Source organism: Punica granatum, chromosome 8, assembly GCF_007655135.1.
Source record: "Punica granatum isolate Tunisia-2019 chromosome 8, ASM765513v2, whole genome shotgun sequence".
Lineage (NCBI taxonomy): Eukaryota > Viridiplantae > Streptophyta > Magnoliopsida > Myrtales > Lythraceae > Punica > Punica granatum.
Genome location: NC_045134.1, coordinates 4,805,915 through 4,828,308, shown reverse-complemented (window position 1 = coordinate 4,828,308; position 22,394 = coordinate 4,805,915). Strand labels below are relative to the sequence as shown.

The window sequence follows — 22,394 nt, the reverse complement described above, 5'->3', positions numbered from 1 at the left end:
GTGAATATTTTAAAACAAATTATCCATCTTTCTTCAGACGGAAGACAATTTGGCCCAAGAAAATCCATGAACACTATAAATTCCACTTTTTGAGAATTGCTAGTGAAAATATTCCATGGTTCGTGCAGGGAGACAACCCATGCCCCATTTGTTGGTCCAACCTCGATGAATTTAAGCATCTCTTTAAGGAGTGTATTTTCTTTCGAGTTGCATGGACAGAATCATCATGAAAGCTACTTGATAGTTGCTTTCCATCTTCTACACTGCAAGCTCTCGTTGATTTTATTCTCAATCCACCTACTATCTTTGCGATGAATAGGATTGACCGTGATGATTTCACATTATATGGTTGCATTGTCTTATATATGCTCTGGAAGCCGATGAATGATTGTGTATGTATAGGCAAAACTTTTGATCTTGCAATTGCAATTCACCATGTTTTTGTTGCATATCACGAACATTCCAAGGCCAGGAAGGCTCCCAACCCCCAAAGAAATCCCATCCCTGCTCACTCCATGCCAGTCTTGCGACATCACAGGGATTTCATCGAGATCAACACTGACGCTGCATGGAGCTCGCACATGACTTGTCTCGTAGGACTTGCAACTTAGCTAGATGGAATGACCATTCTCTCCTGGCACTCCACAGTTGAAGCTCCCTCCCCTCTCTACGAGAAACATTGGCTGCATTACAAGCGCTCTCCATTGTTGTCGATAGAGGTTGGGACAAGATACGGTTAGAATATGATGCCTTATTGCTTGTGGAAGCCATCTCCAATCCCAATTCATAGCCTTGGGAAATTAGATTACTTATTTCGGATATTAGATCGGCATTGCTCTTGGACCTTTCGTTCGGATAATTGTTCTGCCCATGGCTTAGTCCACTTTGGCTTTATGTCAGATTTTGATTTCCTATGCTTGCATGTCAGTTATTCTTTTATCTCGGATATCGTTTAGTAATTCAATAAAATTCTGTTTAAGTATAAAAAAAAATTATTGCAATTGCACCGAATTTTTTATTTTACCTTTTTTTTTTCCTCCTGAAACATGGAAATTGAACTGATATTATTAAAAAAAAGAGAGGGAAAAAAAAACGTGAATTATTATTGGGCTGAGAAGAGGCCCATATATTATAGATCGGATCTTCAACACCGACACGGACTGTCGGAGCCGCCTATATATTATAGATCGTACCTTCCTGCTTCGTCCGCCATTGAAACGCAGAACAGAGGAGCAGAGTTCGCAGTCGCAAAATCCATTATTTCTCTCCTGCTTGTGGGGGTTCCGGAAGCTCATCTCACCTGGGAAATCGATTCAATCACCAGCCCCGTAATCTGATTGTGCAAGAAGGATGCCGGGGTTGACGTGCAACGCCTGCAACAAGGAGTTCAACGACGATGCTGAGCAGAAGCTCCATTACAAGTCAGAATGGCACCGCTACAATCTCAAGCGCAAGGTCCCCTCTCTCTTTCTGCCTCTCTGTCTCTCGAAAGTTGTTTCCTTTTCGCGTATTCCGATGTTGTTCGATGTTTTCTCTCTCTGGAGGTGGTTCGTTTGATTAGCTCAATATGATAGAGGCATTGGATTATGTATGGTTATCGTGATATCAAGAAAGTCATGGCTGCCCGAAACTCGCTATGGTCTGGTAATACGATTCCACAGTTGAATGGTTTGAGACAGTCATGGTGATTATAGCCTTTGTGTATCATTTGGGGAGTGTTCTCGTATCTTCTTCTTCAATATGAATCAGTGCTTTGTGTTGTCATCTGTGTATTCTTAGAATGTCGAGTGAACTCTTAGTTTGTTATGTTGGTCGGAGATTCGTATTGTCTTGCTGGGCAAACAGTTTTGAATTCGAATGGATCCTGGCAAGTATTCCTGATGCAATTTGATCTCGAAAAAATCCAGGTCGCTGGAGTTCCTGGGGTGACCGAGACTCTGTTCTTAGCTAGACAAGCTGCAATCGCCCAAGAGAGGAATAAGTCTAGTGAAACTCCCATGCTCTATAGCTGTGGCATTTGTAACAAAGGATACCGCAGCAATAAGGCCCTTGACCAGCATCTCAATTCACGGAATCATATCGCGAGGGTTTCTCAAGGTACGGGAAATCAGGAAGAGGAGAGGACAACGGTTAGACCGCTACCCCATCGTGCTGTGAATAAGCCTGTCACACGCAAACAGCTTGCCAATGTTGAAAGCGAGGAGAGTGAGGATGAGTGGGAAGAAGTTGGTTCAGATGAGGAGTTGGCTGGGGAGGCGACAAAATCTATGAGTGGGTTGAACGAGGATGAGGACCATGACATGGAGGAAGTGAGCGGTGAGGAAGATGATGACTTATTTGAGTTGGACCCATCATGTTGCTTTATGTGCGATCACAAGCATAATAGCATCGACCGCTGCATGGTTCACATGCACAAACAGCACGGGTTCTTCATTCCCGATGTTGCGTATTTGAAAGACCCAAAGGGGCTCCTCACCTATCTTGGTCTCAAAGTAAGAATCACTTTTTTGTCATTCATTGTCTTATATGTTACTAACGATTGGTTTTGCAGAGGTATCTGATTTAACCCGTTGACTACGATCATTGTGTTTTTTCAGGTGAAGAGAGATTACATGTGCTTGTACTGTAACGATCGCTGCCATCCCTTCAGCAGCGTGGAAGCAGTTCGAAAGCATATGGCTGCCAAAGGCCATTGCAAGGTGCACTATGGAGATGGTGGGGAAGAGGAAGAAGCGGAATTAGAAGAGTTCTACGATTATAGCAGCAGGTACGTAAGTCCAACCAGCTCTTTCATTCTGACCACGACTCAGACCGCCTAGCTTTAATCATAAGAAGCTGATTGTTATTTCGAACTTCTTTTTCATTTCCCCCTACCTATTTGATTACTGGGTCTCTTTACTATTTTCCTTTCCCTTTTAGTTACATGGACGAGGATGGGAAACAACTGGTTGCAGTTGGGGACTCGGGCAGCAACGTACAACTTGGAACTGCTGGGTCTGAGCTCATCATAACTCGGAGAACTGATGCTGGAGTTTCCACCAAATCCCTAGGCTCACGAGAGTACATGTGCTACTATCGCCAAAAGCCTCGCCCATCATCTGTGAATGATGCAGCTCTTACTATCGCACTGGCTTCAAGGTTGGTGCTTCTAAACTCCCCTCCTCACTTGTGTATGAAAACGTAATGAGGAACAAACTTTCGACAATGAAAATTCTTGGTTAGCATCTGCGGTACACCAGGATAGATTGAGCCATTAATTATTCATATCTGGCATCATTATGTCAGAACCCATACTGATCACCTGCTGTGATTTAGTTGGGGAAAGGAACCCATGACATCCGGTTTAGGCAAGAATCTCTGTTGATTAAAATGCTTGTTCTTTCTTGATGAAAATGTTTGTTCCTTCTACCAACGTGGGTTGATTTAAGCGGCTCGGCGCTTGTTTCGCTTAAGTAGAGTCTCGGGTTTGAGTCATTGTGAATGCAGAAAATTCACGCTGGGAGAGTTTTACCCCCTAGTGGATTGACCTGACTCGATTAGATTAGTCGGGGCCCAATTGAACTTTTGAATACCCCAGGGTTCACACTGAAAATGCTCGTTCCTTCTCTTGTTTCCTTTCTCCAGTTACCGGAGCATGGGATTAGCCACTGTGCAGTCAAGGGAGCAAATGGTGAGGATGAAGGTCATGAAGGAGATGAATAGGTCGGGTGTGGAAGCAATGCGAACCAAGATCGGGATGAAGAGTAATGTCATCAGAAATCTGCCCAAGAACGTCCCGTATTAGTCCACTGGTGGTTGTATAATTTATCTCTGCCTCTATTATATGCTTAGAGAACATACATAAATATGCAGAGATGGAAATGGCATTATATGCACACCGGTTTCTTAAGAATCCTAGTCGAAGGTTTTTTCTTTTTTCTTATTTTCTGGGCGCAGATACGGCTTGTAACGAGTGACTTACCATGCCATGGTCCATGGTTTCAAATGAAAAATCTGGCGAATGAATCTGTCTCAGTTAATTATCAAGTTGCCTTATATCTCTCTCTGGTAATTGAATAATAGGCCAGCGTTACGTCGAAAGTGATCATCTGCGGAAGTGTTGGCCACGTCCGTAACTGATTTTCCCGATTGACAGTTGCAAATGCTCTGTTAACATAACATCTGCAGCCTAAGGCCTCATCTGACCAGCTGCTAGAAAAGAAACTGACAAGATTAATCTATTCAGACTGAAATTAGACATCAAAATATTCCATAATTCAAAGAATATCCAAAAACCATCACATCCACTCCAAAAGAGAAAAACGAACGAAATCAAACAGTCATGACAAAAGCCACATCGATTGGTGGCCCAAGCAGGGCTATAATTCACGTCTTTCATGCAATCCCTATGTGGCGTTTAACAAGTCCAAACGCTACTACACTACCATGGTGATGGAGAGTTCCACAGTTCTCCCCTCTACTGTCCACAACAACCATTTCTCGACTTCTGGACTGCGTTTCCTTTCCTGCTTGGCTCCAGTCATCTATCTGCAAGGGGTGGCGATCAAGTTAGAATGATCAAAGTCAGAAGGAAAGCCTCATTATTCACGAGATCATTTGTTCTTTTAAACCATAACAAAGACATATAGAAACAACACAAAAACCCCGACTTGATTTCTTAACTGGAGAAGCCCAGAAGTACAGAAATAGCATATACCTACTAGTTGTCATAGAAGCGAGAACGGCGTCTACGGGAACTGTGATATCCAACGAAAAGAGTGTATAACATTAGTAGAATAACAGAATCTTGAGGGATAATTTAACTTGGCAAATCCGACAAGAGAGAGCAAGCTTACCCTAAACTTGCCAACCTACATGAATATCTATGCTGGAAGTATCCCAGACATAATTTTCCCCACCACTAAAATTGAATTTACCAAGTAAAGAAAATCTCAATTGGGCAAATGAAGCACCATATGATCCCAAATTAATATCTATGCTGCAAGTATCCCACGGACATAATTTTCTTCCACCACTAAAATGGAATTTACCAAGTAAAGAAAATTTCAATTGGGCAAAAAGCAGCACCATATGATCCCAAATTATTATAATTATACTAGGTTTTTTTACCCGTGCGTTGCACAAGACTTTTACTACAAATATAATTGAAATTACCTAATTCAAAATTTACTATTTTTAGTTAAATTTCAAAAATTTCATGATGCTATTTCTTTTTCCTATAGTATATAAATAATTATATCCAAATATCTTAAAGGATTGCGATTAATTAATATATTACTACTATATTGAAGTAGTAGAGTAACTTTTTCAAAATTATTATTTTTTCGAAATTTGATTTTAATTTATATGCATTTACTAATTTAATCATATTTAACCCAAGTTGTATATATATTTACAATCATGCCACTATTTATTACACTGTTTTCAAGTTTTTGTATTATATAGATGGCCTGTGCAAACACGAATCATTCTTATGTACACCCTGAATTAGATTGGGGTTCCGAATTTCATTCATCCCAACCATGATATCTCAGTTTAATAGAACAATAAGACACCAATCTCAAGTTCACCATGCCAAATTTTTACATCAACCATCAGCATCAAACTGAAGTTTAGTAGATAGATTACTTGTAGGAGTAATAGGCCCATGCACGCTGAAATAGCCGATAAAGAAAAGAAAGGATTATTACAGCTATCATTGCTCAACAATTTTAAACCCCTCTCCCTCTTATTTCGGCTTCACTTTTTCTTGAGGGGGAAAATAGTGGATAGGGCTCATTTTCTCAGCTGATATATCTTAAATTACATAATCAAATATGGAACTCTCAAGTTCATGAGGATCATATTGTATCACAAACCCAAAAAACAGAGCAGACTCAGGCTTCTAGATGAACTAATCATGGTTCAGACACCTGAAAATTAATAAACAAGGAAGCTTGAGGCTGACCTGCGATGCCTTGAGCGACCCGATGAAGGACCTCTTGAGCTGACATATTCATCATCAAACTCGTCTGCTCTATATTCAGGAAACTCTACAGATGCCACAGAACCCTCGTCAGAATTTGAGGCATCGTTGCTGGCACGGCGGTTTCCTCTTCTTGCATCACCAACCCTTGACCTTCTCCTATTCCTCGAACTCCTAAAGTTATCAAATACCTGATACAGAATACATGATGTCCACCAATTGCCATCATCTCCTGGGAAATCCTCAAACTCATCTCCAGTATCATTGTCCCCGTATTCAATAACATAATCTCCCAAAACAACTCCACGAGGAACTTCTGAATGAATGGTACTCAACACATCTATGATCTCGGAGGACTGCTGGAAATTTTCCCAATCAAGTTGCCGAGCAGGATCGATCTTAGAAGGCCGAGCATGAGGATGCTCCAGGCGGGCATGCTTCTGCAATTCAAGGAAAGCGCCCGTAAAAGAACATCGCAACTCTTCACAACACCGCTGCTTCCTGTCCAGGTAGGCACGGGCCTCGTCGATGATCACCCATCCCGTAACTTCACCTCTGCACAAAGGACAGGTAGGCCTGGAATCACCTTCAGGATTCTCTGGACAGGCATCTGATACAGAAGAATGCTCGGAGGGAGAGGTTGATGTCATACCATAAGCACTCCTAAAGCGGTCCAGACAATTCGAGTGCAAGTGGTCTGTATCACAAACAAAAGGACGACATCCTTTGTCATACGAGGAACACTGGAGGAGGACGCAGTTGTGAGGGAAATCCAGACATATGGGGCAAACCACATCTTCCCATGGATTCTTCACCTGAACTTCCATGGTCAACGCGCTTTTACAGTCTCTCTCCTTTGCCCGAAGCTTAGAAGACCATAAAAAGCCTATACACCACACCTTAAGTATTCACATCATATATACAGATTGATCTGAAGGTACCCAATTTGCATGATGAGCATACAAGCACCATTGCGTAGCTGAAAAATCAAGGAGATACAACGTCAGATTCGATTCAATTCAACACCGGACTGGTCAGAGATGACCATCAGAAAGCACTCATGAGTACAAGATAGAGCGATTGACGTGAATACAATCGCATGCTCAGTCCAACTTGAACACGCAATGACTAAAATACCGAGGAGACAACAGAAGCTACTGTGCAGGCGCCACTGATCAATCGCGGGACGCAACCAAACAATTAATCGCAAATGAGCTCAGAGACAAATGATCGAAGGGCAATCCCGTCAGACTAAAAAAAATCGAGCTGAGGAGCTAACAATCGGCAGAAAAATCGCATCACAACCAACACGAACAACGAACGCGACCGATCAAACAAAAACCGAAGGCGTCCAGTACGTCAATCGGAAGCGGAAATGACCGACCAGAAGAACAAACCTCCGAGAGAGAAAGCAGAAGATAGAGAGTGAAGAGTGTCCCGTCTCCTTCCTCTGAGAGAGAGGTCAGGCTCACTGTATATGTACGGTCTTCGTCGTCTTCTTCTTCTTCTTCTTTCTCCTCTTCTTCTCCTTCTTCCTCTCTCTCTCTCTCTCTCTCTCTCTCTCTCTCTCTCTAAAAAAGTCTGAATTTACGTATTTCTGTGATCATCGTTTTATATATAATGGTCAGGAAAGTGAGGAATGATTTGTTGTTGAATGACGCATATGCCCTTCCGACCGAACATTTCCAACTTCGAGTCATTCTTTTATTCATTTTTTTCTTTTTAATTTCCAATTTTTTGATGCTTTCACAATATTTTTTTCCCTCCTCAAAATATTTTTCTCAACATTGTTGATTGATAAAAAATAAACTCGTTACCGAAAATTTTCCCGAAAAATACAACTAACTTTTAGCGCAAAATCACTCGAATATAGCAAATAATTTCGAAATTATCAGAAATCAAGATAAATACAAATAATTTCGAAATTATCATAACATCGAGATAATTGCATATTCAGCTTATAAATCCTGATAATCTCATCATCATATTTCAAGAATTATCGATTTATTGAGAATTTATTCACTGCCAGCAAAAATCTAAAAGGAATTTTCCCAAACCCCTAAAATTCATTTTTTTTTCCTTAAGTGTCCTTTAACAGATTCACTGCTTGTTTCCAAAGGAATTTTGTTTTCTCTTTTTCATTTCCCGTTAAATCCGAAGTCAAGAATAGCTGCCTGCTTCAGGGCGTTCCCAAAGTCAAAGCTTCAATATAGAAAAAACAAAAGTCAAATAATATTTATTATTTGCATTATTTTTGCCCAATAAGGAAATATATTGTCAAAATCTTATCATGTTTATCCATTGAGAGAACAGAAGTTCAACTTCCCGACCCGAACCAGATATTGAACCGGCCAGCATGTGCTCGTACACCAGTGGCCCGGTTGCTCCAACCGGATTTTCGATAACGACATATACATGTAAGATAAACTAATCCGTCAAATATTAGGAACCGGTCAGCTCGGGACTTGCATATTTGGCATTTCTGCGAACCGGGACTGCCGAGGATCCCAGTGCATGGTTAGGACCGCCCAGTGGGTCGATTCGGCCTGAACTTCAAACCCATATATTATGTTGGAGGTAAACATTTGGTTATCACTCAAAAGAATCAATAAATTATACATACATCCATTGTATCTAATGCACAGGGAATCAAAAACCGAGACATGACGATTTGCCAAAAAGCGAAGGGCAAGAAAAATGAAGAGGCCTATTCTTAATCCTCTATTAGTCGGGTAATGACTCCTACGGCGACTGTTCTCCCTAACGATCTCAGGGACACCCTGCCTAGAGCTTTACAGTTCGAGTACTCTTCTGCACATACGGATCCATTTAGAACCACCTGAAATGTAAGAATATACAAACATATCAATATATCATCAGTTCAATACAAGGGAGTCAAATGTATGAACATGTCTAGTAAACATAATCTCGAGAGTTTGGAATATTGTCATTCGCTTCGTTGCAACTCCAATCATGACTGTTAGCTGAACCACACAGTAGGACCCATACAACCGGCCCACCACGCATGTACCTGCTTGTTGGTATGGTTCTTCAAAAGGTAGGATCTCCAAATGAACACATTAAAATCTTAATATGATTGGCTTTATCATCCTTAGGTCTTAAGTTAGTGTTTTTTTCAGGTGAACTATGTGACTTCTACGAATTTGGGCAGAACCCTTGAAACCTGTAGACGGTTCAAAGCTCAGTCTAATTCTCAAAACTCGGTCTAGTTCTCACCTCCAGTATCGCGCTCTGCTTCGCCACGAGACATCGGGGAGTTTTCTTTGAAGCCTTGCCCGTTTTAGGATCAAGCAACGATATTATCTTCACGACCCTTGCAGCCTCTTTAGCATGATGAACATGAAATTCCAACTGTTCATTGCAAAAAATAAGTTCATAATCTCTCCAACCGGATTGAAGATTAAATTCAAGGAAATTGCATAGTTGATAATCCCACCTGAGAACCAATTACAATCGGGGCAGATCCATCTAAGACGAGAACTTTTAATTCAACGTGCTTTGCCGTTGGAACTGGGAATTCAGGGTGACAGAGCACATCCCCTGACATTATGTTAGTTTCCTCCACACCATGAAGAACAACAGACACGTTGTCCCCAGCCCTTGCAACAGTACAAGGACGAGAATCTCTCTCCAAAGACCTAACAGTTCCCACATCTCCTGATGGCATAACAAGAACCTGTATATCATAATGGTAGTCAGGGCAAGTTGAATGTTTAATATAATATCAACTGAGGGCATAGTTCACAAGAAACTGGATACAGTGATCCAATGCGTTACTTATCGTAAACTTATCTCACCAAAATGTTACCGGTCGGAATGCTTATAAGATTTCATTGAGATGTAAACATATCATTTCATCTTCCAATTGGGACAAAACGAGTCACTTTCAAGTGAAAACCATCGTTTAGCATTCAAGTTTCTTTAGCAACTTCTTGGCAAACCAAATCACATTGCATTTCGTGTATGTAATCGCTAGACCTAGCTATAACCACACAGGTAAACCACATTATACCTTTGATCCACTTCGAAGTGCTCCTGATGCCAATTTACCAATGGCAGAGACTTGACCCGTAGACTGTGATTTTACAACATCACATACAGGCATGACTACAGGTTTGGATATATCTCTCGTCGGTGGTTGGAGACTGTCAATAGCATCCAGTAGATGAGGTCCTTGATACCTGCACACACACACACACACACACACACACACACACATATATAATATTTTATATAATATAAGTATTAAGAATCTAACGATCCCACAGGAACTTCGCCAACAACAGGAAGTACTTTTGTAAGTACTCTAAAATTTTTAATTTCCAAACCACATATTAGGAAAGTAATATAATTGACACTCACCAAGATCGTAGACGAGCATCTGATGAAGCTGAGACCAGATTCTGATTCTCCATCGCACTCAAAGGAATCCACAACACAGACAAGTCTTTGAAACCGCAAAGACGAAGGAACGCTCCCAACTTTTGCTTTATTGTGTCATATCTCTCCTTCGAATATTCCACAACATCCATTTTGTTGATTGCAACAATAAGCTGGTCCACACCGAAGCTTCTTATCAATTGGGCATGCTCCCGAGTTTGACCTTTTGTGGGGTCCACACCTGCCTCGAAAGATCCGATAGAAGCATCTATCACAAGGATTGCAGCATCAGCCTGTGTGGCTCCCGAAATCATATTTGGGATGAAGTCCTTATGTCCCGGAGAGTCGAGCACAACCACGTGGTAATTCTTGGTATCGAAATAGGCAACACCGACTGTCATTGTGATTCCTCTTTCCCGCTCTTCGGGGCTCTCATCCAGTGCCCAAGCATAAGCAAAAGAGCCCTTGCCCTGATTGCATGGGAACACATAAATTAAAAAGTACATATGGCTATACTAGCATGAGAGAGAGAGAGAGAGAGAGAGAGACAAGAGAACCCAACAGTGGGTAGGCAGTTCAAGAAAGTTGGTCAAGCAGTATAAGAAGGTCTCACGATAAGGTCCAGCTCTCAACCCTCTCATTTAACATGGTATAGGTAACACAAGCATAAGACATATGACCTAAATTAAAGAGCTCTTGCCCTGATTGCACTAAACAACATAAATAAAATGAAACATTATGTACTATCATCAGAGGAGAGAGACAAGAGAACCCAACAGTGGGTCAGTCGGCAGTAAAAGAAAGTTGGTCAAGTAGTAAAAGAAAGGTCTCACAATTAGGGCCAGCTCTCAACCCTCTAATTTAATATGCTATAGGCACCCCATGAGAGATTTACGAATCAACCCAAATTGCCTATATATATGACCCTCAGAGTTAATGAGCTAAGAGAGCCTAGCAAGCTAGTCAAGCGGCGGCTCATCTCAAGCCACAAGAAAGGCCCCTGTCACAGTAGGGCAAACATGGCCTTGGGCTTTGGAGAAGGCAGGTTACCCAGATCAATGGGTTTGGGAGGTGTTTATGGACCCAGGTTGGCTCTTTTACCACATCATAGAGAGACTAGGACCCAGATGGTGGTGGTCCTGGATAAAAAGAGCACATCGAAAGGATGACACTACCTGTATTTTGGCCTCTTTTTCGTACTTGTGCATTTGCTTTTGAGATATTCGCCCTAATAAGTGCAGTAGTCTCCCTGAAAGTGTCGATTTTCCGGAATCCACATGGCCAACCTAAACAGACATCGAAAACATCAATAGGAATACCACTATCATGCTCAAGCTGAACTCATATTTTGAAAGGACACAACAGCAGATAAAAGACAAGATTGAAAGACTTACAATTGCGAGATTCAGTTGATTCAAATCACTGCCTTCTTTTTCTGGGAGCATCCACTTTTCCGGCTTATAAGGTGCTCGTGATTTAGAAGGCAAATCCGACTTGCTCATGCCTCGGTTATGACTTTGGGGTCTTATCTCTTCGACTGATGGAGTACCCTCGCCCATACGATTGCGTCTACTCGATGCACCAGAAACTTGATCCCCCAACTGTTCATTCCCAGTACTGAGCTTTGAAGAGCTTTCCATACTCGGAATACTTTCCTTTGATATTGATGAGCTTGCTGAGGCTTTGTTGTTAGCCTGTAAGCGCAGAACTCCATCTTTCACATGATTGTTATCCTCAACATTATTAGTTTTGCTCCACTGTGTCTTCGCTGATGAGCTATCAGATGTTTTAGCAGTGGCTGCAACAGCAGAAACCCTTGAAAATTATGATATATGTAATTCAATCAATAAAATAAGATGGAATGTATAACCATTAAAGATAGATCCAATGACACCTAGCACCACCAGAAAGATGGAATTTCAACTCTCTTTTGAAAACAGGTCCACTATAACTGCATGACCACATACCGTGAATATTCATCCAAAAAAACAACTCATTTGTGCAGCTTATGCCTATAAATGAGACAATACATAAGCCAATTTGACAGTACTGACCCTTTCTATGTAAATATTTTTCTTGCACTAGTGATACGAAAGATCATTTCCAGCTGCGGCCAAAAAGCCAAAGACAGCAAAATAACAGTTCCAAGGAAAAAAGATTCACTATCTAAAACCACAAGATATCTGTTCCAGAGAAAGAATATTATTTTCAAACAAGCAGAGTTAGTTCACCAAATGTCTAATTCCATCATTAAGTAAAACAAGAAGATTAATAGTTTTAATTTAAAATCGAGATTCTCATCAGTCATAGAGGAATACCTTTAGAAGCTGTTTTTGAAGAACGCAGCCCATTAGAGACAATGTCATCAGGGGATGGGGCATCAAACTTGAATGGGACTATAAAGACAAGCACGGGTGGATTATTATTTTTATAATTCGTTAAAGGTCCAAAAAAGAAAAATGGTTGACATGCCAGAACAAGATATTATTGTTGGTGATGATAAATATTTACAAGTTTTCAGAGATTGGTTTCAATGTCTAATGTGCGGACCTATTTTGACATTTTTGCGGAACTGAGAACTGACAACATCACAAAATTCATGCAAGGGTCCTTGGATTCTTCCAGGCTCATATAAGTGATGGCCCTCTTCCATCAAACCATCACCGGCCTGCTGTTGACATAATAAAACCTTTTTGGGTGTCCGATGGGGCAATGTTGCAAAGAGTGCCCTGGCCTTTTTGGATACTCCAGAGACTTTACACATGCCATTAACTGCATGAAAAAGATCTAATCTATAACAGAACACAGAACATCGGACTAAAGTAATACTATAACGTGCTAGTTTAGAAAGTGTTGCAAGTGTGGGATAGCTAGAAGAACAGACATCCCAATTTATAAGCCAAGACATACATGGGAGCAAGAATCCAGAATACATTTATTGTACTGTACACATGAAAGATCGAATAAGAGGGGAAAGGATAAGTCAATGGGTGTTTTAGGGTTTGACATAATATAAATTATAAGAACAACGGAAGGACGGTTCATGCAATAAGTTAGTTATTCAGCCATGTCTAGTACAAAGAAATACAAACAAAATAGAAAGGTAAGGCCAAATGCAATTCAAACATTTTAAATACAAGTTCCTTTTCATTATGTGTCCAATCCTCTGTACCCAAGATGATGTTACAGGTAATGATAGTGCATTGACCAAAAAAAAAAAAAGAAAAGGATAGTGCACCTCCAGAGCACGAGACACCAGTACCTGTTTTCTTGTCATGATTGTTGTTCATATGCGGCAAAGGATTTCGAAAAACCCCACATATATCACATGCAGTCATGCTCTCATCATTATCGTATGTACAGATAGGGCAACTCCAAGTTCCCCGCTTAATAGTTTCTTTAACTGGCTCCGAGGGTTGTGCTTTACCTGTTTCAAGGAAGTAAATGTTAGAAAGCAGATGATCAGAAAATGAGCAACCTGCAAACATATAACTAAAGTTAGACTAAATGTACAAGAGTCCAATTACATGAGCCCAATGAGAATGAATGACTAAGGTGGTCATCTTAATCACACATCAGTAGATCTATGATTTTACATAGTTCGTCGGGTCAAAATTATAAAACAATTAATTTTAGGGGAAAAAGAATATAGAGTTACAAACCAGTATCAGTCCAATGATACCATAAAATTTCTTTATGACAAAAGCCACATCACCTAATTAGACCCCTACATTAACTTTGATCAGCATTTCAAATTACAAAATCTATATTCATCATCATTAACTGACAATGACGGCCAACATAACACTGCGGGGAGCTCAAGCACATCCCCAAGTAATGACTCTTACTTAGGAATGCAGCCAAAGTAAAACCCGACAAAGCAAACCAACAGCGGAACGCGACTAAAATAATCCCAAATCACCAAATCCACTGCAACCAGGACAGGATGCAGGAAACAAAGTCAAGGTGGACATTAACATCCGTCCGCAAGCTTGAAACTGTGAAAGCATAACTCGATTGTCATCGACCATTGTAGTGAAGGATAGGGATAACAATGTGAACTTTAAATGGACAATGCACTCAAAACTATTGAATTCATCCAAGGAGGACTGAAATATTCAATCTTCACAGCACTGACAGTTTCCAAAAGTCCAGCTTTAAACACCAATGCTCGCGAAAGCCCAAACCAGCATGCCCATACGACAGATAAGCTCACTCACCATAGTAATCGGCATCGTCGAGGTCATCGTAGTCATAGTCGTCATCGTAACCATCATCATAATCAACTCCATCAAAGACCTTCCGCGGCATCTTCCTGCAAGACCCAATTAAGGCGCCCAAATTGGATCGGCACTGAGCTCGAAATCACCAAAAAAAAAAAAAGAAATAAAATACCACACGCAAATCGACAAACCAGAGCAGACCTCACAGAGCTAAGCTTTGAAGTATAGTAATCTGATAAGCCAGCAATCACGGCAGGGACATGAATTCCCTACTCACGGTAGAACCTCGGATTGAAATCGCAGTGCTTGGAAAAAGCGAAGCGATGAGGGAGACGATGGAGGGAAGCAGTTAAACTCTCATGTAGAAGCAAAACCGGAGGTGGGAAGTGAAATCGGGAGAGGTGAAGACGAAGTTGTCGTTTCGAATCTTTCGATGGCTCTCTTTCTCTATCTCTCTCGATGCCTCAGCTCAGCTCAACTAAGGTAAGGGACAAGCAAAATTCTCTTCTATTCTATCTGTATAAAAAAAAATTCTTTTTTTATTAAATACAAAAAAAAACTATAGATATTTTTTTAAAATAAAAGACAAAAAATTTTCTTCGAATATTATATTATGTTGGAAAATATACTTTTAAGAAATTTTTTTGGTCGAGAATCGATGAAGATAATGAATTGACTTATTCTTGTCCTAGGGGTTCATTTGGTTTCAGAATTAGAAATTTACTCCACTTCGTTCTTGCCTAAATGATAAAAATATAATATACGAAAAATGTATTATTAAAAATTAATTTTAATAATAGTTATAAAAAAGTGAATTTGAGAAATTATTATTAAATTGGAGAGAAAGATAAAAAAGTAAATATATATAGATGTAAAATTAAATGATGAATTTATTATTAAAAAATTATTTGTGATAATAGTTATAAAAAGTATGAGTAATAATTTATTATTAAATGAAAGAAAAAGATAAAAAATAATGATTACATTAATTAAAGGGAAAATGATGCGGAGTGGAGTGGGGCTGGAGTTGAATAATGATTTCGAAACCAAACTCAATCTTTATAGTAGCTTTAAATAAAACCTTTTTTCTTAATAACTTTTTAAAAGATAGTTTATGATGAAATATGAATAAAAAAGAATGTTTTGATAATTCAATATCAATCATATTTCATTTATAATAGTGTTCATTGACCGTCACAGTTTAAAGTACGCACATCAATCTATATATATATATATATATCGTTGACAACACCTTAATAAATCGAGACAAAATGGTAAATCCATCACTAATATTTTATATATTAGTAAAATTAGTAAAATTAACTTGAAGTGCGCTAAATGCTCTTCAACTAATGCATTTAAAGTATAAAAAGACATATAAATATTATTTGGAGATATAATTTGAAAACATAAAAATACTAACAAAATATATGATAACATTTTTGACAAAAGTAAGCAAAAATGAATCATTAATGTCAATAAAACTATTAAAGTTTTACAAAAAAACCATATAATATCATACACATATATATATATGAATAAAACTATATCGGGTACTTTTAATTTTATTAGATTAACACTTGCATTTTATATATATAATTGATGATCGTGTTAGGATATTCAAAATAATAATAAATATATATAACTTATTATATTTATGTAGTATTACAAATCGATATGTTAGTAAAATTAACTTGAAGTGTAATAAATGCTATTCAATTAATGCATTTGAAAACGTATAAAAGGATATAGAAATATCATCTGTAAATATTAGCAAAATAACATATTTTGTAAATATTAAATAAAAATAACATAATTTGAAAACATTCAAATACTAACAAAATATAAAATACCGTTATTTGATAAATTAAGCAAAAACAAATCATTAATGTCAACGAAAATATTAAAATTTTACCAAAAAAAAGCATATAATATTAAAAATGATATATATGACTAAAACTATACTGGATATTTATTAGATTAACACTTGCATTTTCTGTACAAAATTGATGATAATGTTAGGATATTGAAATTAATAATATATATAACTTATTATATTTATTTAGCACTATAAATGCTTAAATAAAATCATAAATTTGTAAAATTTACATGAGCAACAATAAATTCTGATAAATGTTCTTGGATTAATGTAATTGAAAAATAGAAAATTTTTAATTTTTAATTTCTAAAATTAAAATAATACTTCACTTATGTAAAACTGATTACTTTTCACCATTGGCTGGTACACCGGAGGATTCTTTTTTCGCAATCAGATTGCTAGTAGGAGCCCCTGAAGATTATTATAGATATCGACCCAAGGATATATAAATATTAAGAAGATACGGAAATACGCACAGGCAAAAATCTCAGACTAACTAAGATCAAGATGAGTTCACTCACTGTCGTATCAGTTCATCATAGTCCCTAATCCGATCATCATAGTAGTCCCAACTTGATGAGCTTCGCTGGCCCGGACCATGGGGCTGCAAAGCCCACACACATCAAAATTCAACAATACGCCCCATTTTTTAACGGAAAAAAATAAAAAATTTCAACACCACATCGAGGCAAAGGACCGAGACTTGACTCCTACGCTACCAGGCCTTATGCACAAAAAAAGGATTTCGACATACTACAAGTGATCGTCTCCCTCTAATTTCTGAAGAAACGAGTCAGAGACCTTTACAGAGAGGTTGGTAGAATTTCATTCACTTCCAGTAGAATATGCAAGTGAACCCCTACATGACCATGTCAGATATCTCTCGAGCTTACAGCTTTACAAGACGCTATCTTTGAAGTTTGAACCGAAACAGAAAATAACTTAGCCCCAAAATTGTGTCGGAGGCCCGAATAATATGTGCATGTGTATGTGTGTGTGTGTATAGAAACAAAATCGGCAGTCATTGAGAAACTTCTTCTTACTCTCCTACTTCGTCCAATCATCTTTCGGACAGAACTGACTCGCTCCATGAGAGCATGAGATCCCGGACAACACTGGGGAAATCTGCGAACATGAACACAACGTATATAGAAGTATTAAAGTGTTCATTTTTAAAGAAGAAAAAGAAAGTACAGCCCTCTTTCTTGTGTTTGCTATAGGTTGAGAAACTCTGCACAAACTGCTCCAAATGATAATTACTCAGAATTACCTCGTACAACTTCCGCAGCTACTGATGGCATGTCAATTTGGTCTTCGACCAGTCTGTATACATCCACAAGCTGCAAACAAGATACTTGGAACTCAGTCTTACATGGCAATTGTAGGAAAAACCTCAGCAGTGTCCTAAAAGCTAATAAAGCTAAAGACTGCACTCAGGCTTTCGGTAAAATTAACCCATTATGGCATATAGAATAGATGCATTCCATAAATAAATGTCAATTTTTTTTGGATGTTAATTGCTTTCAAATACTACCCCTAACCCTGCCAAAAGGCGTTTGGAAAAAGAGTCTTCTAGGTGACACCATTTAGGTAACCCCATCGTGAATAAAAAGAATAATATTTGGGTCAGTAACCTCCTGAATGTGAAGTTTGGAATCTTCTGTCAATGCAAGCAGAAGTTGTCTCCTGATCCTTTCATCGACCAGGAAAAGGCGAGCTCCATCTTTGATGGTATCTGTAAGGTTGAGTTTCCTCTCGACTTGCAACTGTCTCGACCTTTGCCTATAAGAATTACAAGAGGCCAATATGTAATGGTGAATATAAGGAAAAATTGAAAGCGGGAAGTAAAAGAGGAGAAAGAGATGTTATACGGACATTTCATTCCCTTTCAACGCAGGGTTGCTGCTCATCTTGGCCACGTTTTCTTTTGCGAGAACAATAAGGTTCTCCAGCCGCTTCCATTGGAAGACACCATCTTTAAATAAGACCTGACAAGAGAAACATTTTTGGAAAATTTAAAAAAAAAAGAAAAAAGAAAAAACCACATCAGCCTACTTTGAAGGTTACAGATTGCAACACACTGACCTGGATAAGACGTTCACGAAGGGCTGGGTTTGGGTCTGTTAAAAGACGTTTTGCGATATAGGGATAGGCCACCTGTTGAGTAAATCTACAACTTGAATGAAAGAACTAGACAAGAAAATATCAAGAAGATGAAAGAATGTGAAATATAAATTTAACTTTACCTCGAGAAATTTGAAGTCTGGCTCCAGGGTAAAACAGATACCCTCCTGTGTCAGTAATGACCGAATAACCAGAGAGAATCTCTCAGGGATACGGATGGGATAATTGTAAACCAATTGATTAAACTTCCCTGCAGCACGCAATTTAAATATGATCATTTGTTATCACCCAAAAAAAAAAAAGATCATTGGTTTGCCTGTGCTATCAAACAAGATCCCAAAATAAATAGAAATATGAAAAATGAAAGGATAGGACAGCCTCTACTACTCCTGGATTATGATTCTAATTCAAAACATTAACATAAAAGATGATTCTCTGCAGATCCTTATTTTTTTCCTCATTAACGGAGATAGAACATTCCCCTCCAATGCCACAGAGGAACATTCCCCTCTAATGCAACAGAGGAACATTGCTTGAGGCATCGCCTTGAAGCTTAGTGGCTGCTGTAAACAGCAACTTCCATCAATTTGGCATCAATGAATGCAAGGCGAGGGTCAAAGTCCTAATTAGAAGTCATGATGCAATATTGTAGCATGTTCAAAAATTATTTGAACTCAATTACAGCATGTCTAAGGCTACACAGAAATATGTCATATCACTTATGCAAGCTAATTCAACAAAGCCACTAACACCTACAAAACCAAAATTTTGAGACAAATTGATGCAGTTAGAAAGATGCAGCAAGTACGGAAAAGGAAAACAAGGATGTTAGCAAATCAGGAGTTAAATATGGAAGTACCAGTGACACTCCGGAAGTTGAAAACAGAGAGTCCTTTTCCAACAGAGTTCTGCCAAATTGCTTCCAAAGCTGGAATAATAGGAGCGACATCTGTCCCGCTGGCCAAGAAACCAAGCCTGGTGAAATCATTTGCCATCTCAGCATAGTCCTCATTTACAGCATGGACGACAGCATCAATCAGAATCTGCTTATTTTGCTGAAATTAAGTAAAATAACATGAGATTGCAGCAAATGCAGAGGAGACAAATAGGAAACACACCAGGCTTATATTAAAGTAAAAAGGCATCAAGATGGATGCCTTTATGATGCTCCCACACAGAGGCTGTATGCTCTACGCGTTCTTTCCTTTTTACCCAATTTTCAAAGTTTGCTTTAGTGTCCTTCAGTCTGACCCTCAATTTACTTTCTGGCTCACTTTCCTTGGCACAAGATCTGCTCTCTCTCTCTCTCTCTCTACTTGAGTCTTAACTCTTACAGCAAAAGATGTGCATAATGTGTTAATGTCTTAACACATTATGCACCAACCCTTCATAAGCTCTCTGTATATTTCATCCTCAAGTTATCAGTCCCTTGTTTAATCCGTTTAGCATGTTCCTGCTACTTATTTCATAACAAGTTTTTCCTATTGGCATGTACCTGGCTCAGCACAGCAACATTCCCAAAGTCCACATAAGCAATACGGCCATCGCGCATAGCGAATATGTTTCCAGGATGTGGATCTCCATGAAATAAACCAAACTCTAGCAATTGTCGCAAAGCAGCGCTAACTCCAACTGTTAGAAACCCACTGACATCAATGCCAGCATCCCTAATGGCCTGAAAGAAATGGAATGCAGATTTAGACCGAAATGTGGCTTAGTGGTAGTTAATTTGAGAACTGATATTGTAAGCTTGTTCCGCTGAAGTCAAACCTGTGGATTTGTACAACGAATACCATCAATCCACTCCATTACCAAGACACGAGGCCCTGAAAGATTCTTGTAAACCCGTGGAATTTTAACAGTGGGATCATCTTTAAAGTTTTCCAGAAAATCTTCAATATTCCGTGCTTCCTGTACGTCGCAAAAGGAAAGACATATATGAGCTTTTGCACAGACAAGTTTAATTTCAATTCATGTTATAGATTAGAAACTGAGATCTGAGAAGGTACCAAGGTGTAGTCCAGCTCCTCCAGAAGCTTTTCGCCAAATTCATCTACTATAAGTTCGGAATTGCACCCCAATTTCTGTAGACTAATACCATTCAAAAACGATGCAAGAGTTCGGAAGAGGAAAAGGTCCCGATAGATAATTGGTTCTATATCAGGCCTTTGAACCTGTAAAAAGACCTACAGTTATCTACACCAAAATAGAGATATAGTTAGAGAAAAAAAACCAGGTAAATGTGTGGACCTTATACAACCTTAATGGCAACATCTTCCCCTGTTTCCCGTAAGGTAGCTCTATAAACTTGACCTAAGCTAGCAGCTGCTATTGTCTGTGCTGAAATCTTGCTGAATACAGCTTCAAGAGGTCGCCCCAGTTCCTCCTCTATGATGCTGAAAGCAACCTGTGATGTCATTAACGTGCATTAGTGACATAACAAAACAAGAACCAATCTCCGTCTACCAAAATTGGTTTAGCTAAAGCTCAAGATCAGCCTCGAGTGTGGTAAATAATTCTTACCTGATTTGGAAAAGGTGGGACATCATCTTGAAGAATGCAGAGTTCATTCATGTAGTCTTCTCTAATAATATCAGGTCTGTTTGCAAGAACCTATTCAAATGAACACGACATGTCATCCAATCAAAATATTACAACCAACCTATGCTCCATGGACATGTGATTCTAAATTTTCCGGGAGAAATGCACTAACCTGCCCAGCTTTGATAAAAGAAGGCCCCAAGTCACACAACAGATTCCTCAGTTGCATGGCACGATAAGGTACAACCTCTTCATCCCGTCCAACGAAGCAGTCATACATAAGTGTCGACCAATAAAACCCCAAGTTCCACACTATCTCAACACCCCGCAAAATAAGCGACCAGATAGCACCCCTAGATTCCAAAACCTTGTTCCTCACCTAGTAACCAAACAATACCCGACTTAGTTTGAAAATTTCACGATAAAATAGATCAGCGTTACTCATGTACAATATTTACATAGCAATGAGTCTCTTTTCCGCATTCATCAAATTACACGTCTTGTGCAAAGTGAAATGAATCAGCAAGCATTTGATGATACTCTTATAGAGACTGAGCATGGTAAGAGGAATTATCAACTCGACAACCGACTCGAAAATGAATTCTAAATCATTCCCAGGGGCAAGCTGATGCTCTTCCTAGTCCCAAACTATATGAACTCTACAGTTACCAAGCTCAAGCTAAACAAACCAAACATATTGAAGTGACGAAAAGGTAAAAATTTTCAGTACGCCGTAATCGTACAGTCTCGGGAGTGTACTTGCGAAAAGGCACGCAGACTCCTCGCTCGATGTCAAGCTGCTCCAGAGCACTGCTCGACTTGCCGAGCCGCAGCACCTCGCCGGCCACGCTCCGCACCGTCAAGGTCCTCGTATTGGTGCCGGACGCAGCGGCCCCATTTGCGGTGCTAGCTGCAGCGATCCTTAGAACTCGGGGAACATAATTCCGCCTCTTCCTCCCGAGGACATTGGGAGAAGCTTCAGGCCGCAAGAGCACATGCCGGCGGTTCTTCCGAAGGGAGCCGTAAGTACTGGATGAGAAGTGGACGCCATTGGAGGAGGCGAGCTCCATGGATGGGGTCGAGCTTGAGTTGAAGCTCTAGAGGAGGAGAATCATTCGGCAGCTTCGATCAATGGATGGAGAGAGAGAGAGAGTTTCAGTTGCAGAAGGAAACAAACTCGGAAGGGGGAGACGAGAGCCACACAAGTGGAGTGGGAGATAGGAACGACAACGTTTTCGTCGTTTCCCGCGAAATTCATGGG

General features: G+C 39.4%; 4 protein-coding genes across 8 annotated transcripts; 1 reads left to right on the top strand and 3 right to left on the bottom strand.

Annotated features, from left to right (window-relative positions):
• Positions 1–1,179: 1,179 nt before the first annotated feature.
• LOC116187631 (cytoplasmic 60S subunit biogenesis factor REI1 homolog 2-like) lies at positions 1,180–4,022 on the top strand. The gene is made up of 5 exons (XM_031516480.1): positions 1,180–1,455; positions 1,908–2,492; positions 2,598–2,767; positions 2,920–3,138; positions 3,625–4,022. Exons 1-5 carry the CDS (start codon positions 1,351–1,353, stop codon positions 3,782–3,784), a joined length of 1,239 nt encoding a protein of 412 aa, XP_031372340.1. The 5' UTR covers positions 1,180–1,350; the 3' UTR covers positions 3,785–4,022.
• A 182-nt stretch (positions 4,023–4,204) lies between these two features.
• Positions 4,205–7,550, bottom strand: LOC116187632. Of its 2 annotated transcripts, XM_031516481.1 has the most exons (4): positions 7,363–7,550; positions 5,948–6,944; positions 4,697–4,736; positions 4,205–4,527 (listed from the first exon to the last, which is right to left on the bottom strand). In XM_031516481.1, the coding sequence occupies exons 2-3, from the start codon at positions 6,790–6,792 to the stop codon at positions 4,700–4,702; spliced, it is 882 nt and encodes a 293-aa protein (XP_031372341.1). In that variant the 5' UTR covers positions 6,793–6,944; positions 7,363–7,550; the 3' UTR covers positions 4,205–4,527; positions 4,697–4,699. The 2 variants fall into 2 exon arrangements, with proteins under 2 accessions (XP_031372341.1, XP_031372342.1); XM_031516482.1 differs by lacking the exon at positions 4,697–4,736.
• A 955-nt stretch (positions 7,551–8,505) lies between these two features.
• On the bottom strand, positions 8,506–15,101 carry LOC116188257 (elongation factor 1-alpha). 3 transcript variants are annotated; one of them, XM_031517491.1, is made up of 12 exons: positions 14,791–15,101; positions 14,587–14,681; positions 13,629–13,793; positions 12,917–13,138; positions 12,685–12,762; positions 11,761–12,164; positions 11,542–11,652; positions 10,349–10,836; positions 9,999–10,167; positions 9,423–9,662; positions 9,203–9,337; positions 8,506–8,804 (listed from the first exon to the last, which is right to left on the bottom strand). In XM_031517491.1, the coding sequence occupies exons 2-12, from the start codon at positions 14,675–14,677 to the stop codon at positions 8,679–8,681; spliced, it is 2,229 nt and encodes a 742-aa protein (XP_031373351.1). In that variant the 5' UTR covers positions 14,678–14,681; positions 14,791–15,101; the 3' UTR covers positions 8,506–8,678. The 3 variants fall into 3 exon arrangements, with proteins under 3 accessions (XP_031373351.1, XP_031373352.1, XP_031373353.1); XM_031517492.1 differs by lacking the exon at positions 12,917–13,138 and having other exon boundaries at positions 14,791–15,100; XM_031517493.1 differs by lacking the exons at positions 12,685–12,762; positions 12,917–13,138.
• A 1,995-nt stretch (positions 15,102–17,096) lies between these two features.
• On the bottom strand, positions 17,097–22,319 carry LOC116189009 (protein ACTIVITY OF BC1 COMPLEX KINASE 1, chloroplastic). 2 transcript variants are annotated; one of them, XM_031518491.1, is made up of 14 exons: positions 21,877–22,319; positions 21,306–21,512; positions 21,116–21,205; positions 20,853–20,999; positions 20,602–20,766; positions 20,363–20,503; positions 20,088–20,267; positions 19,452–19,647; positions 18,715–18,842; positions 18,554–18,625; positions 18,344–18,456; positions 18,103–18,250; positions 17,739–17,808; positions 17,097–17,593 (listed from the first exon to the last, which is right to left on the bottom strand). In XM_031518491.1, the coding sequence occupies exons 1-14, from the start codon at positions 22,201–22,203 to the stop codon at positions 17,529–17,531; spliced, it is 2,049 nt and encodes a 682-aa protein (XP_031374351.1). In that variant the 5' UTR covers positions 22,204–22,319; the 3' UTR covers positions 17,097–17,528. The 2 variants fall into 2 exon arrangements, with proteins under 2 accessions (XP_031374351.1, XP_031374352.1); XM_031518492.1 differs by having other exon boundaries at positions 21,893–22,261.
• Positions 22,320–22,394: the final 75 nt, after the last annotated feature.

Bases quoted from the DNA above. Each gene is read 5' to 3' on its own strand.
- LOC116188257 (XM_031517491.1), bottom strand. From the start codon at position 14,677: ATGCCGCGGAAGGTCTTTGATGGAGTTGATTATGATGATGGTTACGAT. The intron at 10,837-11,541 runs GTAGTGTCATCC...CCATGCAATCAG, and splicing joins AAAAAGAGGCCAAAATACAG to GGCAAGGGCTCTTTTGCTTA. The intron at 8,805-9,202 runs GTGAGAACTAGA...CTTACATTTCAG, and splicing joins AGCAGAGCGCGATACTGGAG to GTGGTTCTAAATGGATCCGT.
- LOC116187631 (XM_031516480.1), top strand. From the start codon at position 1,351: ATGCCGGGGTTGACGTGCAACGCCTGCAACAAGGAGTTCAACGACGAT. The intron at 1,456-1,907 runs GTCCCCTCTCTC...GAAAAAATCCAG, and splicing joins GCTACAATCTCAAGCGCAAG to GTCGCTGGAGTTCCTGGGGT. The intron at 2,768-2,919 runs GTACGTAAGTCC...TTTCCCTTTTAG, and splicing joins TTCTACGATTATAGCAGCAG to TTACATGGACGAGGATGGGA.
- LOC116187632 (XM_031516481.1), bottom strand. From the start codon at position 6,792: ATGGAAGTTCAGGTGAAGAATCCATGGGAAGATGTGGTTTGCCCCATA. The intron at 4,737-5,947 runs GTCAGCCTCAAG...TGGATATCACAG, and splicing joins GGTCGCTCAAGGCATCGCAG to TTCCCGTAGACGCCGTTCTC.
- LOC116189009 (XM_031518491.1), bottom strand. From the start codon at position 22,203: ATGGAGCTCGCCTCCTCCAATGGCGTCCACTTCTCATCCAGTACTTAC. The intron at 21,513-21,876 runs GTACGATTACGG...TTTGGTTACTAG, and splicing joins GCAAGTACACTCCCGAGACT to GTGAGGAACAAGGTTTTGGA. The intron at 17,809-18,102 runs GTTACTGACCCA...TCTTGTTTGCAG, and splicing joins CCAAACTTCACATTCAGGAG to CTTGTGGATGTATACAGACT.